The sequence below is a fragment of the Papio anubis genome, chromosome 14, assembly GCF_008728515.1.
Source record: "Papio anubis isolate 15944 chromosome 14, Panubis1.0, whole genome shotgun sequence".
NCBI classification, from domain to species: Eukaryota; Metazoa; Chordata; class Mammalia; order Primates; family Cercopithecidae; genus Papio; species Papio anubis.
In genome coordinates this window covers 96,713,101-96,729,211 of record NC_044989.1, presented here as the reverse complement: position 1 = coordinate 96,729,211, position 16,111 = coordinate 96,713,101, and the positions used below count along the sequence as shown (strand labels likewise).

General features: G+C 45.0%; 1 protein-coding gene across 8 annotated transcripts in view; it reads right to left on the bottom strand.

Moving 5' to 3' along the window:
- UXS1 (UDP-glucuronate decarboxylase 1) overlaps positions 1 to 16,111 on the bottom strand; it is a 120,325-nt gene that overhangs the window by 56,007 nt on the left and 48,207 nt on the right. For 7 of the 8 annotated variants that reach the window (XR_004178353.1, XM_009184885.4, XM_021925153.2 and 4 more), the window contains 3 exons: positions 15,457 to 15,637; positions 5,950 to 6,054; positions 1,669 to 1,728 (listed from right to left, as the gene is read on the bottom strand). Coding sequence is in view for 7 of the 8 variants with exons in the window: in XM_009184885.4 (XP_009183149.1) it covers positions 1,669 to 1,728; positions 5,950 to 6,054; positions 15,457 to 15,637 (346 nt within the window). In the remaining variant the exon portion in view is untranslated. The remainder of the gene's footprint in view (positions 1 to 1,668; positions 1,729 to 5,949; positions 6,055 to 15,456; positions 15,638 to 16,111) is intronic. The other variant, XM_021925154.1, reaches the window with a different exon arrangement.

Here is a 16,111-nt window from a genome sequence, read left to right as displayed (position 1 = left end):
AGGTAAACAGACAGGTATCCTGCCACATGTCTGCTCAGCGGATCCCTCTGGGTCAGCACAGCCTCCGCGGCAATGCAGAAGTGTGCTGCAAAGAAAGGTCTATGTATCTGCTGCTGTGGTTTAAAATTCCCTTTCGAAGGGCAAACTTCTCACTGCTCAGTGAGAGAAAAGTTCTAAGGAAAATACTTCCTGAGAGAAGAGAATCATTGACTTAAATTCACAGAATGTACCAGATGATTGATTTCAGACCTTTTTCCAGGGCTCTTTGACAAGAGCTGGGCAAGCTACACTCCAAAAGAGATGGTCATAAATTGGACAAAGGACAAGAAAGAAAAGGCTGGGTACGCCCATCTGTCCCTGGACAGGCACCATCTGGACTGAAATGCTCAGGACGGCAAGCTTCTAAATAAGTCCCCTCACAAAATCACCGTGGAAAAAAACAGGGAAAACTTACATTGTTAACACGAAAGTAAAGATCCAGAGTCAAAAATAATTTCCAATCATCTCCCCTTTCCAGCATTCTGTGAGGCTAAGGCACTAAGCAAACGCTCCACAAAAGTTTACTTTGGTTGTTCAAGGTCAGAGGAGAGCACTAGGTGACTTCCACAAATTACACTCTCAGCTATTTAGGAAGCCTAAGGAACACAGGCTCCTGTCAGACACGCGGATAATAAATGAGACAAGTGGGGGAAGCAGGGTGGCTGTGGGAAACATGTCACTGTGCTCCTCTGGACAGACACCACATCCCACAGGTAAGGAGGGGCACGCTCTGCTCTTTTATTAGTAACTGCTGAGGACTTCAAAAACGTAGACTATGAACTACCTTTACATAGAGATTACAAAGAATATCACTGCATTGAGAAGAATTTCTCTGTTGCTATGTTTTTTCATTCAGTTTCCTTACTTAAAAAAAAAAAAGTTTCTTCTGATTTTGCCCTCTTACTTCCTTCTGTCATCCACAGTAAGAATGTAAAATAGAAAAATTGCATCATACCAGGACCTGGCTTCCGCTGCATCAGCGAAGCAGTTCTCCTAAACCCTGCACACCCAGCTGGTTTGGGGCTGAAGAGAAATCAATACGAATTGGAAATATAGCCCCTGGTCCCCACTCCTCAACTCCTTCCCAGGCAGTGAAGGAGAGGAAGGCTGTAGCTTGGTAAAACAAACTCATGGGTGTTCTGACACTACCTGCTTAAGGTTCTTCCAGAACTCGTTATACAACAGGGGAGGCAGTAAGCGCATGTCTCTTCTCCCAGGAAGCTTTAAAGGCCAGCCCGTGAGCTCTTGGGAGGTCAGGCATGCAGCACGCATGACTCACATAGAAGAACGACATGTGCTAGCCAAACAGGTAAAAAGATAGTGTGATTTCTGGGGTGTTTTCAGAGCAGAATGGCAGAAACACTTCCGTGGAATCATAAATGGTGGGTCTTTATTGGCCAGGTGACAGGGTGCAGTGCTCCAATGATGTGTGATCAAATGAGAGGTTGTCCCACCGGGCAGAGGAGCTTGGCAACCGGGGAGGCTGACAGGTAGCCTCTTGTGCACAGGAGGAGCATGGGCGGGCTGAGTCTCCTCAGAAAAGAACCCTGGACTCTTCCGAGATAGGATGAAAATAGACAAAGGGCTGGAGTGAGCGTACCCTGAGAGAGCCCCCTACTCACCACTCACCTCCATACACCTCCGATGTGGAGGCCAGGAGCAGACGGGCGCCGACTCGTTTTGCCAGCCCTATAGAAAGCAAAGACATGATAAAAGAGACTCGATTTACATGTGCGGGCACATTTTTTACTGGCCAATTTAAGCAATGTTTTAGTATTAAAGACATTTAATTATCTATTCAATTATCTACTCTTACTGCATCTGCTTTGGCACCAAAATAAACAAAACAAATGCAGTAAGAAAAACATAAATGGATTCTCAGAAGGCCAGTATTTTGCTGAATATTGTCATAAGCAGGGCCAAATGCAGAATCCGTTACTTTGATAAAGTGTGATTTCAGGAGTTTCGTGAGGCACTCCTCTGCCCCCAAATATGACCCCATATTGTACTGGGTAACTTTCCCTTGATTGGCAGAAGGCAAGGCCCTTCTCTCCTTAACTTCCACAATGGTCCACCTGCCACTTCCTGAACATGTCCTGGGCTCTTCCAACTGCCCATGCCACCCTGTCTGGATAACTGTTCACACATTCTTCTTCCTCCTTTGCGGTTCAGCTTACACAGCACCTTCTCCAAAGCAACTGTCACATTCCTCAGTCCTGCTCTGAACCCCTTCCCTGGACTGACCACTCACATGTAACTGACTAGAACATCATTATCTATGGTGGTCAAGTAAGTATGGAAAGTCTTCCAAACTCATTCACAGAGTCCCAGTGTACAGAGGTTCATTACAGGCTCCAAGAACCCCCCTGACCTTCATTAACCCTGTACTTAAGAGAGGGGACATACCCCATCCCCAATCGCCACTACACTAGACGGGGGCTATGTGGACACCCCTCAGCTCTGTCCCCCACACAGAGCAGGGGCCAACACATGCCCACAAAGCACTGCTAGGAGGGTGAGACAAGCTAGGCACATGCAGCTTATGTGCGCTTCTGGGCGAGGCTGGTGGGGGTGGAAGGATTCTAGCGTGCGGGAACCAGAGGTATTAGCGTGTCCAACAATGTAGTAGCTTCAAAATGAAGGACCCTGAGATCTTTTTCTTCCTGATTAAATTTTTTATTTTGAGATATTTGTACATTCAAATTCAATTGTACAAAGTAATATAGGGACCCTATGTATCTTTTACCCAGATTCCTCCAATGCTAAAACTTGCAAACTAGATTGTGTCACTATCAGGACATTGACATTGATATGATCGGTGACTATTTCCACTGAAGTGGACATTGCATTGATAAAAGTGATAGAGCATTTCCATCTCCACCAGGATCCCTCACACCGCCCTTCTGCAGCCTCTCCTCTCTCCCTCCCACCTGCTGACCCCTGGTAACCATGAACCAATTCTCCATGTCTATAATTGTGTCATTTCAAGGACGATACACAAATGGAACATGACCTCTTGGGACTGAATTTTTTCATGGAGCATATTTCCCTCAAAATCTATCCAAGCTGCAGTGTGTATAAACAGGTCCTTCCTAATCTATTGCCGTGTACAATTCCAGGGGATATATGGATGAGCTGCCGTTAACCATTCACCTATGACGTACAATTCCAGGGGATATATGGACGCGCTGCCATTAACCATTCACCTATGACGTACAATTCCAGGGGATAGATGGATGCGCCGCCGTTAACCATTCACCTATGACATACAATTCCAGAGGATATATGGATGCGCTGCTGTTAACCATTCACCTATGACAGGGGATATATGGATGCGCTGCCGTTAACCATTCACCTATGACGTACAATTCCAGGGGATATATGGATGCGCTGCCGTTAACCATTCACCTATGACAGGACATTCTGGTCGCTTCTCATTTTCCACCTCTACACAAAAAAGCTGCTATGAACATTCATACAGGTTTTTATGTCAACATAAATTTTCATTTCTCTGGGAGAAATGCCCAAGAATACAATTACTGAGTAATATGGTAGATGCGTATTTAGTTTTTTAAGAAAGCGTCAAACTGTTTTCCAAAGTGACTATACATTTTATATTCCCCCCTACCTGAGTTATTTCCAGTTTATAGTTTTCTCTGAACTTTGGTCACAAACACACATCACAAATGCAATGTGTTATATTTCAAAAACAACCGAGTTTAAAGATGTTGAAACTAGGACTACTTCTGTATCACTTTCATGGAATGACTTACGCAGGATCTACAGAGGCAACTGTCAGGGAGTGAAGCCAAGGGAGCTATCCTGCTGCTACAGTGTCTGGGGGTTACGAAAAGCTTTCATCAGAGGAAGAAGTCTAGCACAGGGTCTGGGAGGCGGGCGAGTTACATGGAGGAAAAGGTCTCACCAGGAAGAAGCCAGGCAAAGTTCATGGCATCTTATCTCAAGTGCAAGATGGCTAATGACGGCTCCCCTCCGTTCAGAATACAAAGTCCAACGTGGGTTTCTTTCCAGCCTACCAATGGTCTCCCTTCGCCTTTTGTCAACATCTCTCCTGGAGCACTCTTTACCATTCCTGCAAGGCCTCCACATTCAATCTTAGTAATAGCTCAAGCCCTAGCTCGAGTCACTTTTGCGTTTAACTCTAATAGCATTTTGCTGAGGCCTCTCTTTGGGAGCCTTTCCCTTCCTACTAGGTATCACCGACACTTGTGCCCATTCAGTAGCCCCCACCCCCCATGGGGCGTCGAGTGCAGAAGAGCCTGAGGGTAACCCCATCTGAATCTGCCCCACAGTGACAGGACTCATGGGCACAGTGACTGCATCCCCTAAGTAGGAAGAACAAATGGAATCTCTCTAAACACCAAGTGTATGATGGGCTTTTCCTCTACGGTCTAGTTCTGGTATGATGCAGGGGTAGGCGCTTGTGATGGCAAGAAGAGGGCACCACACACGCCTCTAAGCAGAAGCAGCAGCACCCTGTTCTGTCTGGGACCAGAGCAGGGGGCGGTAACAAAGAAGATAAAGCTCTTTCCAGACAGGAAGAATGAATCATCTTACTCCAAACAACTTGACCCTTGTGATGGTTCATTTTATGTGTCAACTTAGGCCACGGGATGCCCAGGGATCTGGTTGAACATTATCTCCGGGGGTGTCTGTGAGGGTGTTTCCAGAAGACAGGAGCATTTGAATCTGTAGATTGCGTAGAACAGATGGCCCTCCCCACTGTGGATGCATCATCCAGTCCCTTACAGGATTGACTGGAACACAGAGATGGAGGCAGGTCGACTGCTTACACAGAACATTGATCTGCCCTTGGCTCTCCAGTTCTCAGGCCTTGGAACTACACCCCTGGCTTTCTTGGTTCTCCAGCTTGCAGAAGGCAGACGGTGGGACTTCTCGACCTCCATAATCATGTGAGCCAATTCCTCATAACTAATCTTTCTCTAAATCTCTACACATCCTACTGGTTCTGTTCTTCTGTAGAACCTTGACTAGTACCACCTCCTAAAATATTGCATCTAAGAGATAAACCAATCTCTGGCTGTCCTTTCACTACCTTGACTCCATGTTTTGTTCAAATCAAAATTTAGTGCTGTATTTCCCAAGTCTATTTGCAGAACCTGTATTAAATGTTCCTACACTTAAATCCATCATTTACTTGCCATTTTAAAAAGCGGTTCCTTTCTTCCACTTTGCAAATAATCAAAACCCCAAGAGTTTTTAGAAAAAACCTGTGCCAAATTTAAGCATGCCTCCAATTTTAAACATTAATATGTGCATATTACCCAGAGCTATAAATCTAAGGCATGTCATTTGTGAATATACACATATGGCCACCCTTAACAATGCTCTCTCTTCCATCTTTCATGAATGCGAACCCTGAAGTCCAATCTAGGGCAGGTACTCCATCTTGATAACATCCTATACAGATGTCTCCATCCATTCCTTCAAAGAGTGCTACTGAAACAACCGTGTGTAAGGCCATGCCAAGCCAACCTCGGGATGAGAGCCACCACTGCCTCTTTCCAGCATGAGGCATGCCACTTATCCTTGGCATTCATCAACTGGTTTCAGAGGAGAGGAGGAGGGGAAGGCTGGGTGGTCAGTCACATGAAGCGCCTGTGGTCACTCCCAGGGGATCTACACCAGGGTGCTGCAGCCCAATTACTACGATGCATGAAAAGTTAGAATATCTCCTCCAAGACATATTCTGATGACAAATAAAGTCACACTGAAATAACACTGCAAAACTGCCAAATACCACAGGCAGGGCAATTAGGGACGATAAGGGACTCAGATCAAACTCTAGTAGAAGATTCAATGTCCTATGCTTATAATCGCCTAAAATATTCCCAGCAAGAGCCAAAAAACAAGAAAATGGCAACTTACCCAACATGTTTAATGTCCCAATCGTATTGGTCTTTAATGTCTTGATAGGATTATACATGTAGTTTGGAGGGGAGGCTGGAGATGCCAGATGGTATATCTGGTCAACTAAAGGAGACAAAACAGAAGCCTATTACTTAAAAACAAAAACAAAAACGCGAAAAAAACACTGACCTCCTAGGATATACACTGTATAATAAACGTATTAGTATATCTTTCACCGAAATCAAATTATTTTATTCTTTATATAAACTAATTTACATTTGTAATTAGAAAAATGTTAAATAAAAATAGAAAGTCTAATTATCTGGAAACAAAAACATGTGCTGGGTCAGTTATTTGAGTCTGTTCTTGTGTAACCAGAGTCAATTCGATTACTGAGTTGATTGTTTTCTGAAATATTTGTCCCAGATAAAGCATTCAAATCAGAAGGAAGACTGATTTTTTTCAGACACAGAATTAAGCATGAATTTTTTTTTTAGTTTGTGACGCAAATATGACTTAAAACCAAAGACACAGAACTATGGGAGAAAGTAGACTTTCCTCTGTTTTTATGCATCCTGTATACATAAAACCAGACCCTGAGACCATGGGGAGGGAGGGAGACGGGGTTTTAAAGCCATGAATGGCAAAGCAATTCAGATTCCACACAACCCCTGCTCCTCCTGCACAGGCATTCACTTTAACATCACTACCCACAGCCCTCCAGCACAGATCCAAGTCAGGTAACACCTGCACACAGCAGAGAAGTCTTCGGGGACCAGCCTCTCATGTGGAATGGCAGCAACAGACACACACACAGGAGCAATGCCATTCTTTCAGACAAAGTCCATGTCGTGCCATTCTACTTTCAGCCACTGGTGAGGAAACACATCCACCATCCACAGGAGAGTGAGGAACAGGGATCTGAAAGCTCTGCTGCCAAAATGAGTCCTCCCTTGCACATGGATGTGTAAGAATATCTGCAGGGGCCCCTCTGCCCGGGCCTTCCAGGCTCCCCCTGACCAGGTAACTGCTGCTATCTTCCCTTTCCCAATGCTAGGAATGGAAGAGCTGAAGATCAAGCCTTTGAGCCGCAGCAGGTCAGTCTAGAGGTTCTCAATCAATCCTGACTGTGCACTAGTCACCCAGTGAGGTAACGCCTGGGTCCCCAACACCCTGAAGCAAGCTGGAAGACTCTAGACCTTCATATATATACATATACACACACACACATATACACATATATATACACACATATATATACACATATACATGCATATATACACATATGTACATATATACACACATATATATGTGTGTGTACACATATATTTTAACATTTGAAAGTCAAGTCTGAAAACCAGTGAGTTCATTTAGAAATAGAACCAACGCTTATGGGAAGAATAATCTTTTTGTAAAGAGAACTAACAAAACCCAAAATCTTTAAAATTATTGACGGTCTGTCAAGATGCAAGTTCGCTGAAAGGATCTGTCCAAGTAAAAGGAAATCCCGTGACTGCTGTTTCCACCCCCACAAGTTATTCTGAGCTGAAAAACTGCTAAAAATAAAAGACGAACTAACATTCTATTATACAAATTGTAATTTAACAAGATACCTTTTAAAAATCAGTTTTCACAAAGTCCCATAATTCTAAGGCCAAGCTATCTTTTGCAGTTTCCAGCTAGGTCCAGCACAGATCGGGTCAGTTCCTGCACACCTGCTTCCAAGCTCCAGGGCTGCAGGTAGAAGCAGCAGACCATTAGCCCCGGAAACAGGCACTGGGCGGCCTCCTCTGAAGATGACTCCTCATACCCACTGCCACTTTGGAGCAGGACTGTGCCAAGTTCAAAACCAAATGAGGGCTGGGCACGAGGGCTCACGCTTGTAATCCTAGCACTTTGGGAGGCCGAGGTGGGTGGATCACTTGAGGTCAGGAGTTCGAAACCAGCCTGGTCAACATGGGGAAACCCGTCTTTACTAAAAAATTTTTAAAAATAGCTAGGTGTGATGGCGGGCACCTGTAATCCCAACTACTCAGGAAGGTGAGGCAGGAGAATCATTTGAACCTGGGAGGTGGAGATTACGGTGAGCCAAGATGGCGCCATTGCACTGCAGCCTGGGCAACAAGAGCAAAACTGTCTCAAAAAAAGAAATAAATAAAATTTAAAAATTAAAATCAAAATAAAAAAGAAAAGAACCTCGCCAGACCTTCGGAGCTGAGTACGACACCACAGAGTCCGCTCAGGTGTGCGAGACCTGGAACCTGCTGCCACCTGACTCACACTCACGGGCATTTCTGCTTACACAGACAGGGTCACCCTACGTTCCTCAAAGAGTCTAAACAACTCTGCATGGGCTGTGACCTAACACAACAAATTATTCATCACTATCTTTACTCGGGGTGACAAGGTATGCAAGGAAAGACAGGAAACTGCCTGAAAGGCTAAGAGGGAATAAGTGTGCCTTGAGAGAACAGGAAACCGCCCCGACATCAAACAGAAAGCCACTGTCATTAGCCTCGCACGCCTCCCTCCTCATCTGCTCCAGTCCTGGCTTTCTTCTTCAAAGCTCAATCCAGACGTCCGTCTCTGTGGGAAACCTTCTCACTGCCCTTGGTCAGAAACAACCCCTTGCCTGCACCGCTAGTCCACAACGGCTCAGCGCTGCCTTGTCCTGAGATTCACACATGCCTTCCTCACTAGATGATGAGCTCGCCAAGCACAAGACGCAGGCCTTTCCCCTCCTGAAGCTCTCCACAGTGTGGACTCTGCAGGGAGGGGAGGCCCCCTCGGTCACCCACAAACGCAGACTCCTGAGCTCACCGCAGGTCTCACGCTTCAGGATTTCCAGGAGGGCCTGGAAACCTTCCATTTACAACAAATACCCTTCCACGGTGCTCTGGCCCGGGCCAATTTGGGAACAGGGCTCCACAAAAGTTAGCTGAGAGAAGAACTGAGCGTAAACTGGGGTTTTTCCATCCCCAAAGGCCAGTCCATCTGGTTCGGTGTTTCTTCCTCACTGGACAGGTCAGTCCCACTGCTGCTCCGGAAGGCTGAGGGCTGCCCCGTCAAACTGTCGAGACGTTCAGTTAAGCGGCGCTGCTGCATCCTCCCATTTGAGAGGAAACTGAAAACTCTATGAAAATCAAAGTTTCCCACCACCCGCTCTCCTCTGAGAATGTGTTCTTCCTGTAACGTTAACAGTAACTCCAGTTCCTATCCTAAAAAGGGCACTGTAGCAGAGTCTGTTGGTTAAGTAGTCTGCTGAGCAATTCTGAAGGGGAGAAAAGAGGGGAAATTCAGAACAGGGACAATAACCAGCAATGAGGGGTGCCAGGTAAACATGAAGTAACATTAGTAACAACCGGCTGCAGAATGTAAATGAAGCAGCGAGGCTAACCCTCTAACCCTCACAACCCAGGACAGAGGCCCTTGGAACATGTCAGCTGCGCAGTTCAGAGTACACCACGCATGAGCTTGATGTTCCAAAATCCAAGCTGAGGTGGGGAGAGGAAGTCAAAGGAGGACGGAAAGGCAGCCCATTCACGGGTGCCCACACAGCCGTTCCAGAGACCGCTCAGAGACCCTGCCACGACCTTTCACATTTACAAAGCCATGTGCTGGGAGTTCAGCTGGAAAAACAGAAGTCTCAAGAAATGAGCCTAAAAGAGCTCCAATTAATGATCAGCAGCATTCCTACCAGAAAGCAGGGTAATTTTATGTTGGGAAGAGGCTGGGTAAGGGCACGGCTGCGACTTGCTCGGCCCTTCTGTGAATTCTGACCAGGAAAATCCAACCAGTCAAACCACGAATGAACTCCCTATAGGGTCTTAGGTTGAATTTCACTGTGCCCAAAACCCACATAAATGACACATAAATAGGGAAGAAAAAAAATCACCGTAGGAAGAGAACAGCTCGGAATAACCTGAAACCACTGTTCAGAACGCATCGGAGAAATCAAGTATTTTCTTCTACCAAAAAAACCTCTTCCACAGAAAAACTGACTATAGCTTCCACTCCTTGGTTGATTTTCTTTTGAATTTTGTCTTAAGTTAGTGACATAGTCTGTGTCGAGCCTCATTCTGGGCCACTCCCACGCTCTACGAAACTGCCAAGGGCCAGTTAAGGATTTGTACCATGAGACTGAAGACTACGGAAACACTAAAATGCAAAACAATGGGTTAGTTCTTTCTGTGAACTCACGTGATTATTTAGCATATACTCAATTCCCATCATAAAAGACACTTACAGTCGAATTCTCTTTTCCTACACTCGAGTCAGAGGTTTTACAGAAATACTCCCCAATGAGATGTTCCTCTCTGCAATGTGAAGCCTCACAGCATGGCCCTAGTCTCCGTCTCCAGAAACAGTATTTAGGATGGAAAACAGGAATGAAGAAGATACAGAACTTCTCAAAGTATAAAGACCAAATTTCTCTCGGCACAAAGAAGCAAAACAGCAAGATTTTCCCTTCATTTCATGTCAAATGTATTTACTTAGGGCAAAGGCTGCGCACACTAGAAACCGGCTCGGCCGCCGGGAGCTGGGGTTGCCCGCCAGTGCTGTCGGCTGTTCTGAGTGAGGGGGTCACCTTCCCTGTGAAGCCACCGCAGGGGAAAGAATTTCCAGTGTCCTAGGCTGCTCCACAGGAAGCCTCCACAGCTCCAAATTAAACAGAGGGAGATCTCTAAGAGCCGCCACTGCAGTTTTATTTACATTTGCAATATAAACTGAAAGCTGAGAAAAAAATTTCTAAATGATACTTCAACAAAAATATTCTAATCGGAGCTGCATGCTTTAAATGTCTACATAAACATGGACTCAATCCCCTTGGCAAACACTGTTCCCACCCCTCCTCTTTAGGGTGGGCGCCCAGGGTTAATGGCTTGGCTCTCCTGTCTTCCCTCTCCTGGTGCCCCCACCCCCAGCCCTCCATAGGAACTGAGCATCCAGGCAAAAGGCAGGTAATGGAAAGGACTCCACGTCTTGGTTTCCTCACCTAAAAAATGAGGAAAATAGCTGCCTACTTCGCACAAGTATTGACATAATTAAACCTGCCAACCATAAACAGCAATTAGAATAGCACTTGGAATATAGTTAAGGGTTAGCTATGGACACTTCCTTCTTTTATTTTCCTGGACCTCTTCAACAGAGATACTACAAGTTCCCAGTACTGGTCTTCCCATGACACAATGCGCATTTCTGCCTTTTCCTGTTTCCCATGGAAACACTGGTCTCAAGATCACTGTTTTTGCAGATGGTGGAAAAGTAAATTGGGACAGTATTTCAGGGCAGCACAGGTGCTCTGTAGCAGGACCCTGGGAAAGCCAGTGTACTATGAAAATGATGACAGAGACACAGATGTGTGGCTTTCTGAAGCATGGTTTATGATGGCCTCAAACTGCAATCAACCTAAAGATCCAACAACACAGGACTAAGGAAATTACAATATATTCATAAGAAGGCAACTTGCTAACAAGTAATGTTGAGGGGAAAAAAACCCGTGTCTTGGTAAAGAGATCTAGCTAGTATAGTCACAAAATAGAACACTAAGCAGCTGCCAAAAAAGGTCTCTATATATGATATACATGAAAGATCACTAGGACACAGCAAGTGGAAGACAGTAAGATTCAGGATAATACATAATAGGTTATATAAAAAGGGAGAACTATAAATACCTATTTGTGTTAGTTGGGTCACATACAAACACTGCAGATGAATACAAAGAAAGGATCAACAGCTGTTTCCTGAGGAGAGCTGAGAACTGGCAAGAGGAAGACTTTATAGTTTTATCTTTTCCATTTTTAGGTTTATTATTTATTTATTTATTTATTTATTTTTGAGACAGGGTCTTCCTCTCTCACCCAGGCTGGAGTGTGGTGCAGTCATGGCTCACTGCAGCCTCGACTTCCCAGGCTCAAGTAATCCTCCCACCTCAGCCCCCTGGGTAGCTGGGACCACAGGTACATGCCACCACGCCTGGCTAGTTTTTGTAGAGACAGGATTTTGCCATGTTGCCCAGGCTGGTCTGGAACTCCTAGACTCAAGCGATCTGCCTGCCTCAGCCTCCCAAAGTACTGGGATTACAGACATGATCCACTGTGCCTAACCATCTTTTCCATTTATTTTTTAAAATAATTGAACCATATAACCGTATTAAGCATGCTTTTAATTTGAAAAAAAAAAATCACATTTAGGAAAACAACTGGATGTTAGCTTCAACGGTTTTTTTGTTTTTTTGTTTTTTGAGATGAGGTCTTATTCTGTCACCCAGGCTGGAGTGCAGCGGCACTATCTTGGCTCACTGCAACCTCCGCATTCTGGGTTCTAGTGATTCTCATGCCTCAGTCTCCTGAATAGCTGCGACCACAGGCATGCACAAGCACGCCCGGCTAACTTTTTGTATTTTTGGTAGAGACTGGGTTTCACCATGTTGCCCAGGCTGGACTCAAATTCCTGAGCTCAAGTGATCCACCCTCCTTGGTCTCCCAAAGTGCTGGGATTATAGGTGTGAGCCACCGCGCCCAGCCAACTTCCTCAACAGTTTATAGAAAGATTAAAAATAATTTTCTATTTGCTTTGTAAAATACCTTTCTACATTTTCTTTAACACGTATGTATTATTTTCATCATGAGGAAAAAAGATTCTTTTGAAAAGAGAAAAATATTTCAGACTCTCTTCCATCTCATTCTTTATCAAATATATAAACAAGAAACCTAATTCTTTCATTTAGTTGAAAGTATGTTTAATCTCTCTTGAGATTTCTCCTTTGTCCCATATGTTATGTAGAAGTTTGTTGTTTCATCACTAAATATTTTTGTAATTTTCCAGGTATCTTTCTATTACTAATTTCCAGTGTAATTCCACTCTGGTCTGAGAGGACACTTTATAGGACTCTGTTCTTTTGGGTTGGCTGAGGTGTCCTTTATGGCTCAGAATATGATCAATCTTGGAGAATGTTTCATGTGGGCTTCAAAGGAAGGTACATTTTGGCATTGTTGGATGAAGTGGGCACTGTGAGGGCAGAAAGAGTGAAGAGATGGAGGGGGCAGCAAGCGGGAAATTATCAAGGGCACAGAAGACCTGATGCTAAGGCTGAGGACCCGCTGAAGGAGAAAGTGGAAAACAGGCTTCAAGCTACAGAGGCAGAGAAGCTTATCTTATGCTCTCCCAACATACATGGCAACTGAGGGAATGCAAGACTCCGAACAAAGGACAAAACAGCAATCATTTACTGTATGACTTCATTCAGTGTGTGGGCGTGTGTGTGTGTGTTTGCATGTATGTGTATGTTTGTGTGCGTGTCTTACACACAGTCACAGAATTGGTGGAAATGGCCTAGAGCAGCTATGGTATCAAAGCTCGCAGTTAAAGAAGATAATTTACTTATTAAAACACCATTTTTATTAGGTTCTGGCTTCTCAGTAGTACTGAAATTATATGAACAACAATGTCATAAAATAAATATTTCTTGCCACGTGCTAAAAAAGAGAAGAGAGTAGTAATATTGATAGGTATCATTTAGGGGAGGCCCAGGCGGGTGGATCACAAGGTCAGGAGATTGAGACCATCCTGGCTAACACGGTTAAACCCCATCTCTACTAAGAAATACAAAAAAATTAGCCGGGCATGGTGGCAGGCGCCTATAGTCCCAGCTACTCAGGAGGCTGACGCAGGAGAATGGCGTGAACCCGGGAGGCAGAGCTTGCAGTGAGCTGAGATGGCGCCTCAATGACTGCACTCCAGCCTGGGTGACAGAGCGAGACTCTGTCTCAAAAAAAAAAAAAAAAAAGGTATAATTTGGGCAGCACTTAGTGAAATGAGGGCCCAGTGCTGTGCTAAGTCCTCACAGTAGTTTTCTATTGCTGCCTAATCAAATTTAGAGGCTCAAAAAATATCCACTCACGATCTGATCTGACAGGTCTACAGGACCGGGCACAGTGTGGCTCAGCTGGTTCTTGGCTCTGCCTCCCCGCAGGCAGAAATCAAGGTGTCAGCAGGGCTGTGTTCCTTTCTTCAGAGGATGATTCAGGATGATGGCAAAATTCAGTTCCCTGAGGCTGCAGGACTGAGGTCCCCTTACAAGCTCTCAGCAGGCAGCTGGTCTCAGCTTCCAGAGGCTGCAACACTCTCCCGCTCACGGCTCCTTCAAAGCCAGCCAGGGTAGGTCAGGTCCCTCGCACACTGCAAACCTCTCCAGCTTCCCTTCTGCCTGGTCTCCCCGTGGTGTCTCTCCTATCCAATCTCTCTACCTGACTCTTCCATTCTCTGTTGCTGCCTTTGATGCTCCACGTGACTATGTGGGGGCACACCCAGATAATCCAGGATCATTTTAAAGCCAGCTGGCTCATAACCATGATTCCATCAGCAAAGTCCTGTGACAGCACCACCTAGCATCTTGGGTTGAACCATGGAAAGGGGCATCTTAGCAGGGACCTGTGAGAATCTGCCTGCCAGGCCCTGTCACACGCATGACCTCAGTTAACCCCACAGCAATCCCAGGAGGAAGTCCAAGAGGAAAGTGAGCCCACTGAGCTATAATCTACATGGCCTCTTACACTTTACAAAAACTACAGCTTCGCTCCAAAATGAACCCCAAACAGCTTACATAATTAAATGTTTAAAAACGAAGCAAAAAACCGACCAACAAAATAACACCACGGCTGCTTTCTAAATATTAGATTAAATAGTCATCTAACCCTGGAATGGTTAGAGCAGAAAGAGAACACAAGAATCAGCAAAAGGGATATGAACAGATGACACTGTTAGAAAATTTCAATCAAACGAAAAGGCAAAAACTTTGCCTTTGTGGGAAAAATGCTAAATACAAGCCCAACAGTTAACATTCCTATTACAAAGAACTCATACTAAAAGAGTATTTTTTAAATGGACTAACAACCATTTGTATTTCTCTGATGAATTAACATGTTAAAGTCTAACCATATTTAGTAACCGGAGAAATGTACATTGAACCACTGGTTTTCTATCAAATTAGCAAGATCAAGGGACTGGCAGAGTGCGTGCTGGTGAGGACCTGCTTCCTGGTTCATATATGCATATTCTCGCCATGTCCTCACACGGTGGAAAGGCCAAGGGGGCTTTCTGAGGCCTCTTTTATAAAACCACTAATCCCATTTGTGAGGGCTCTGTCTCCATGAACTGATCACCTCCAAAGGCCTCACCTCCTAACACCACCACTGTGGGGCTTGGGATGCCAACATATGAATCTGGGGGGACACCAACATTCAGATCATAGCAGATGTGTACTACAGGACAGTTACTTCAACAGGTCCACAAAGTTCAGGACCGGGGTGCCATGTAGGAGAGAAGACAGCTATTCACACTGTTATAACCACTCGTTACCACAGAGACTAGGACAGCACCTCATACACATTGAGACGTTTCAAAAATAAAACCCAACATAGCTTTCAACGTGCTGAGCCAGACAGCTTACCCTCAGGGATCCCGCAGCTCGGGCGAGGCCACCTGCGTAGTTCTGAATAATAACAAGGTGCAGTTTTCACTCACCCTCGATGTAGAGGGGCTCTACCACGTCGTGGTTAATCAGCTCGAAGTTCTCATGTCCGATCCAGTGCTCCACGTTTCTCTTCCTGCCCGTGAAGAAATTGTCCACCACGGTCACCTCGTGGCCGTCCATCATGAGTTTGTCAGTTAGATGGGAGCCCACGAACCCTGCGCCTCCGGTTATCTGCATCCGGACAGCGTGTGCGGAACATTCCCAGAAAAAGCACATGAGAACACAGTGAGGACCAGCTCCACGGAGAGGCATCTCTGGTGTAGCCACAACTTAAAACTCAGGAGCAAGGCGGGGAAGGGAGACAGCAAAGGTTTTAAGGTAGCACCTTGACTCTCACTGCAGAACAAAGAGGTCATACTCTCTCTAAACTCCTAAGCAGCCTAAAATTTCAAAATCCTGCTCTGGGAAGAATACAGAAAAATCGTAGTTACAAATTTCAAAATGTCTTCGCTGACAGAGAATTTCCCATTAGTCAAAGGTTCTTGTTTTATAACAAATGGGATGCTGGGCATAGCTCACATGGCTTTAATATTACTGCTGAGAACTTTAAAAATTACTTTATAGAAAAAACGATCAGCAAAATGCAGAGATTTGGTGAACTACCCACAAAAAAAACCTTAATATTTAAGTGAGATTCAAAAACCG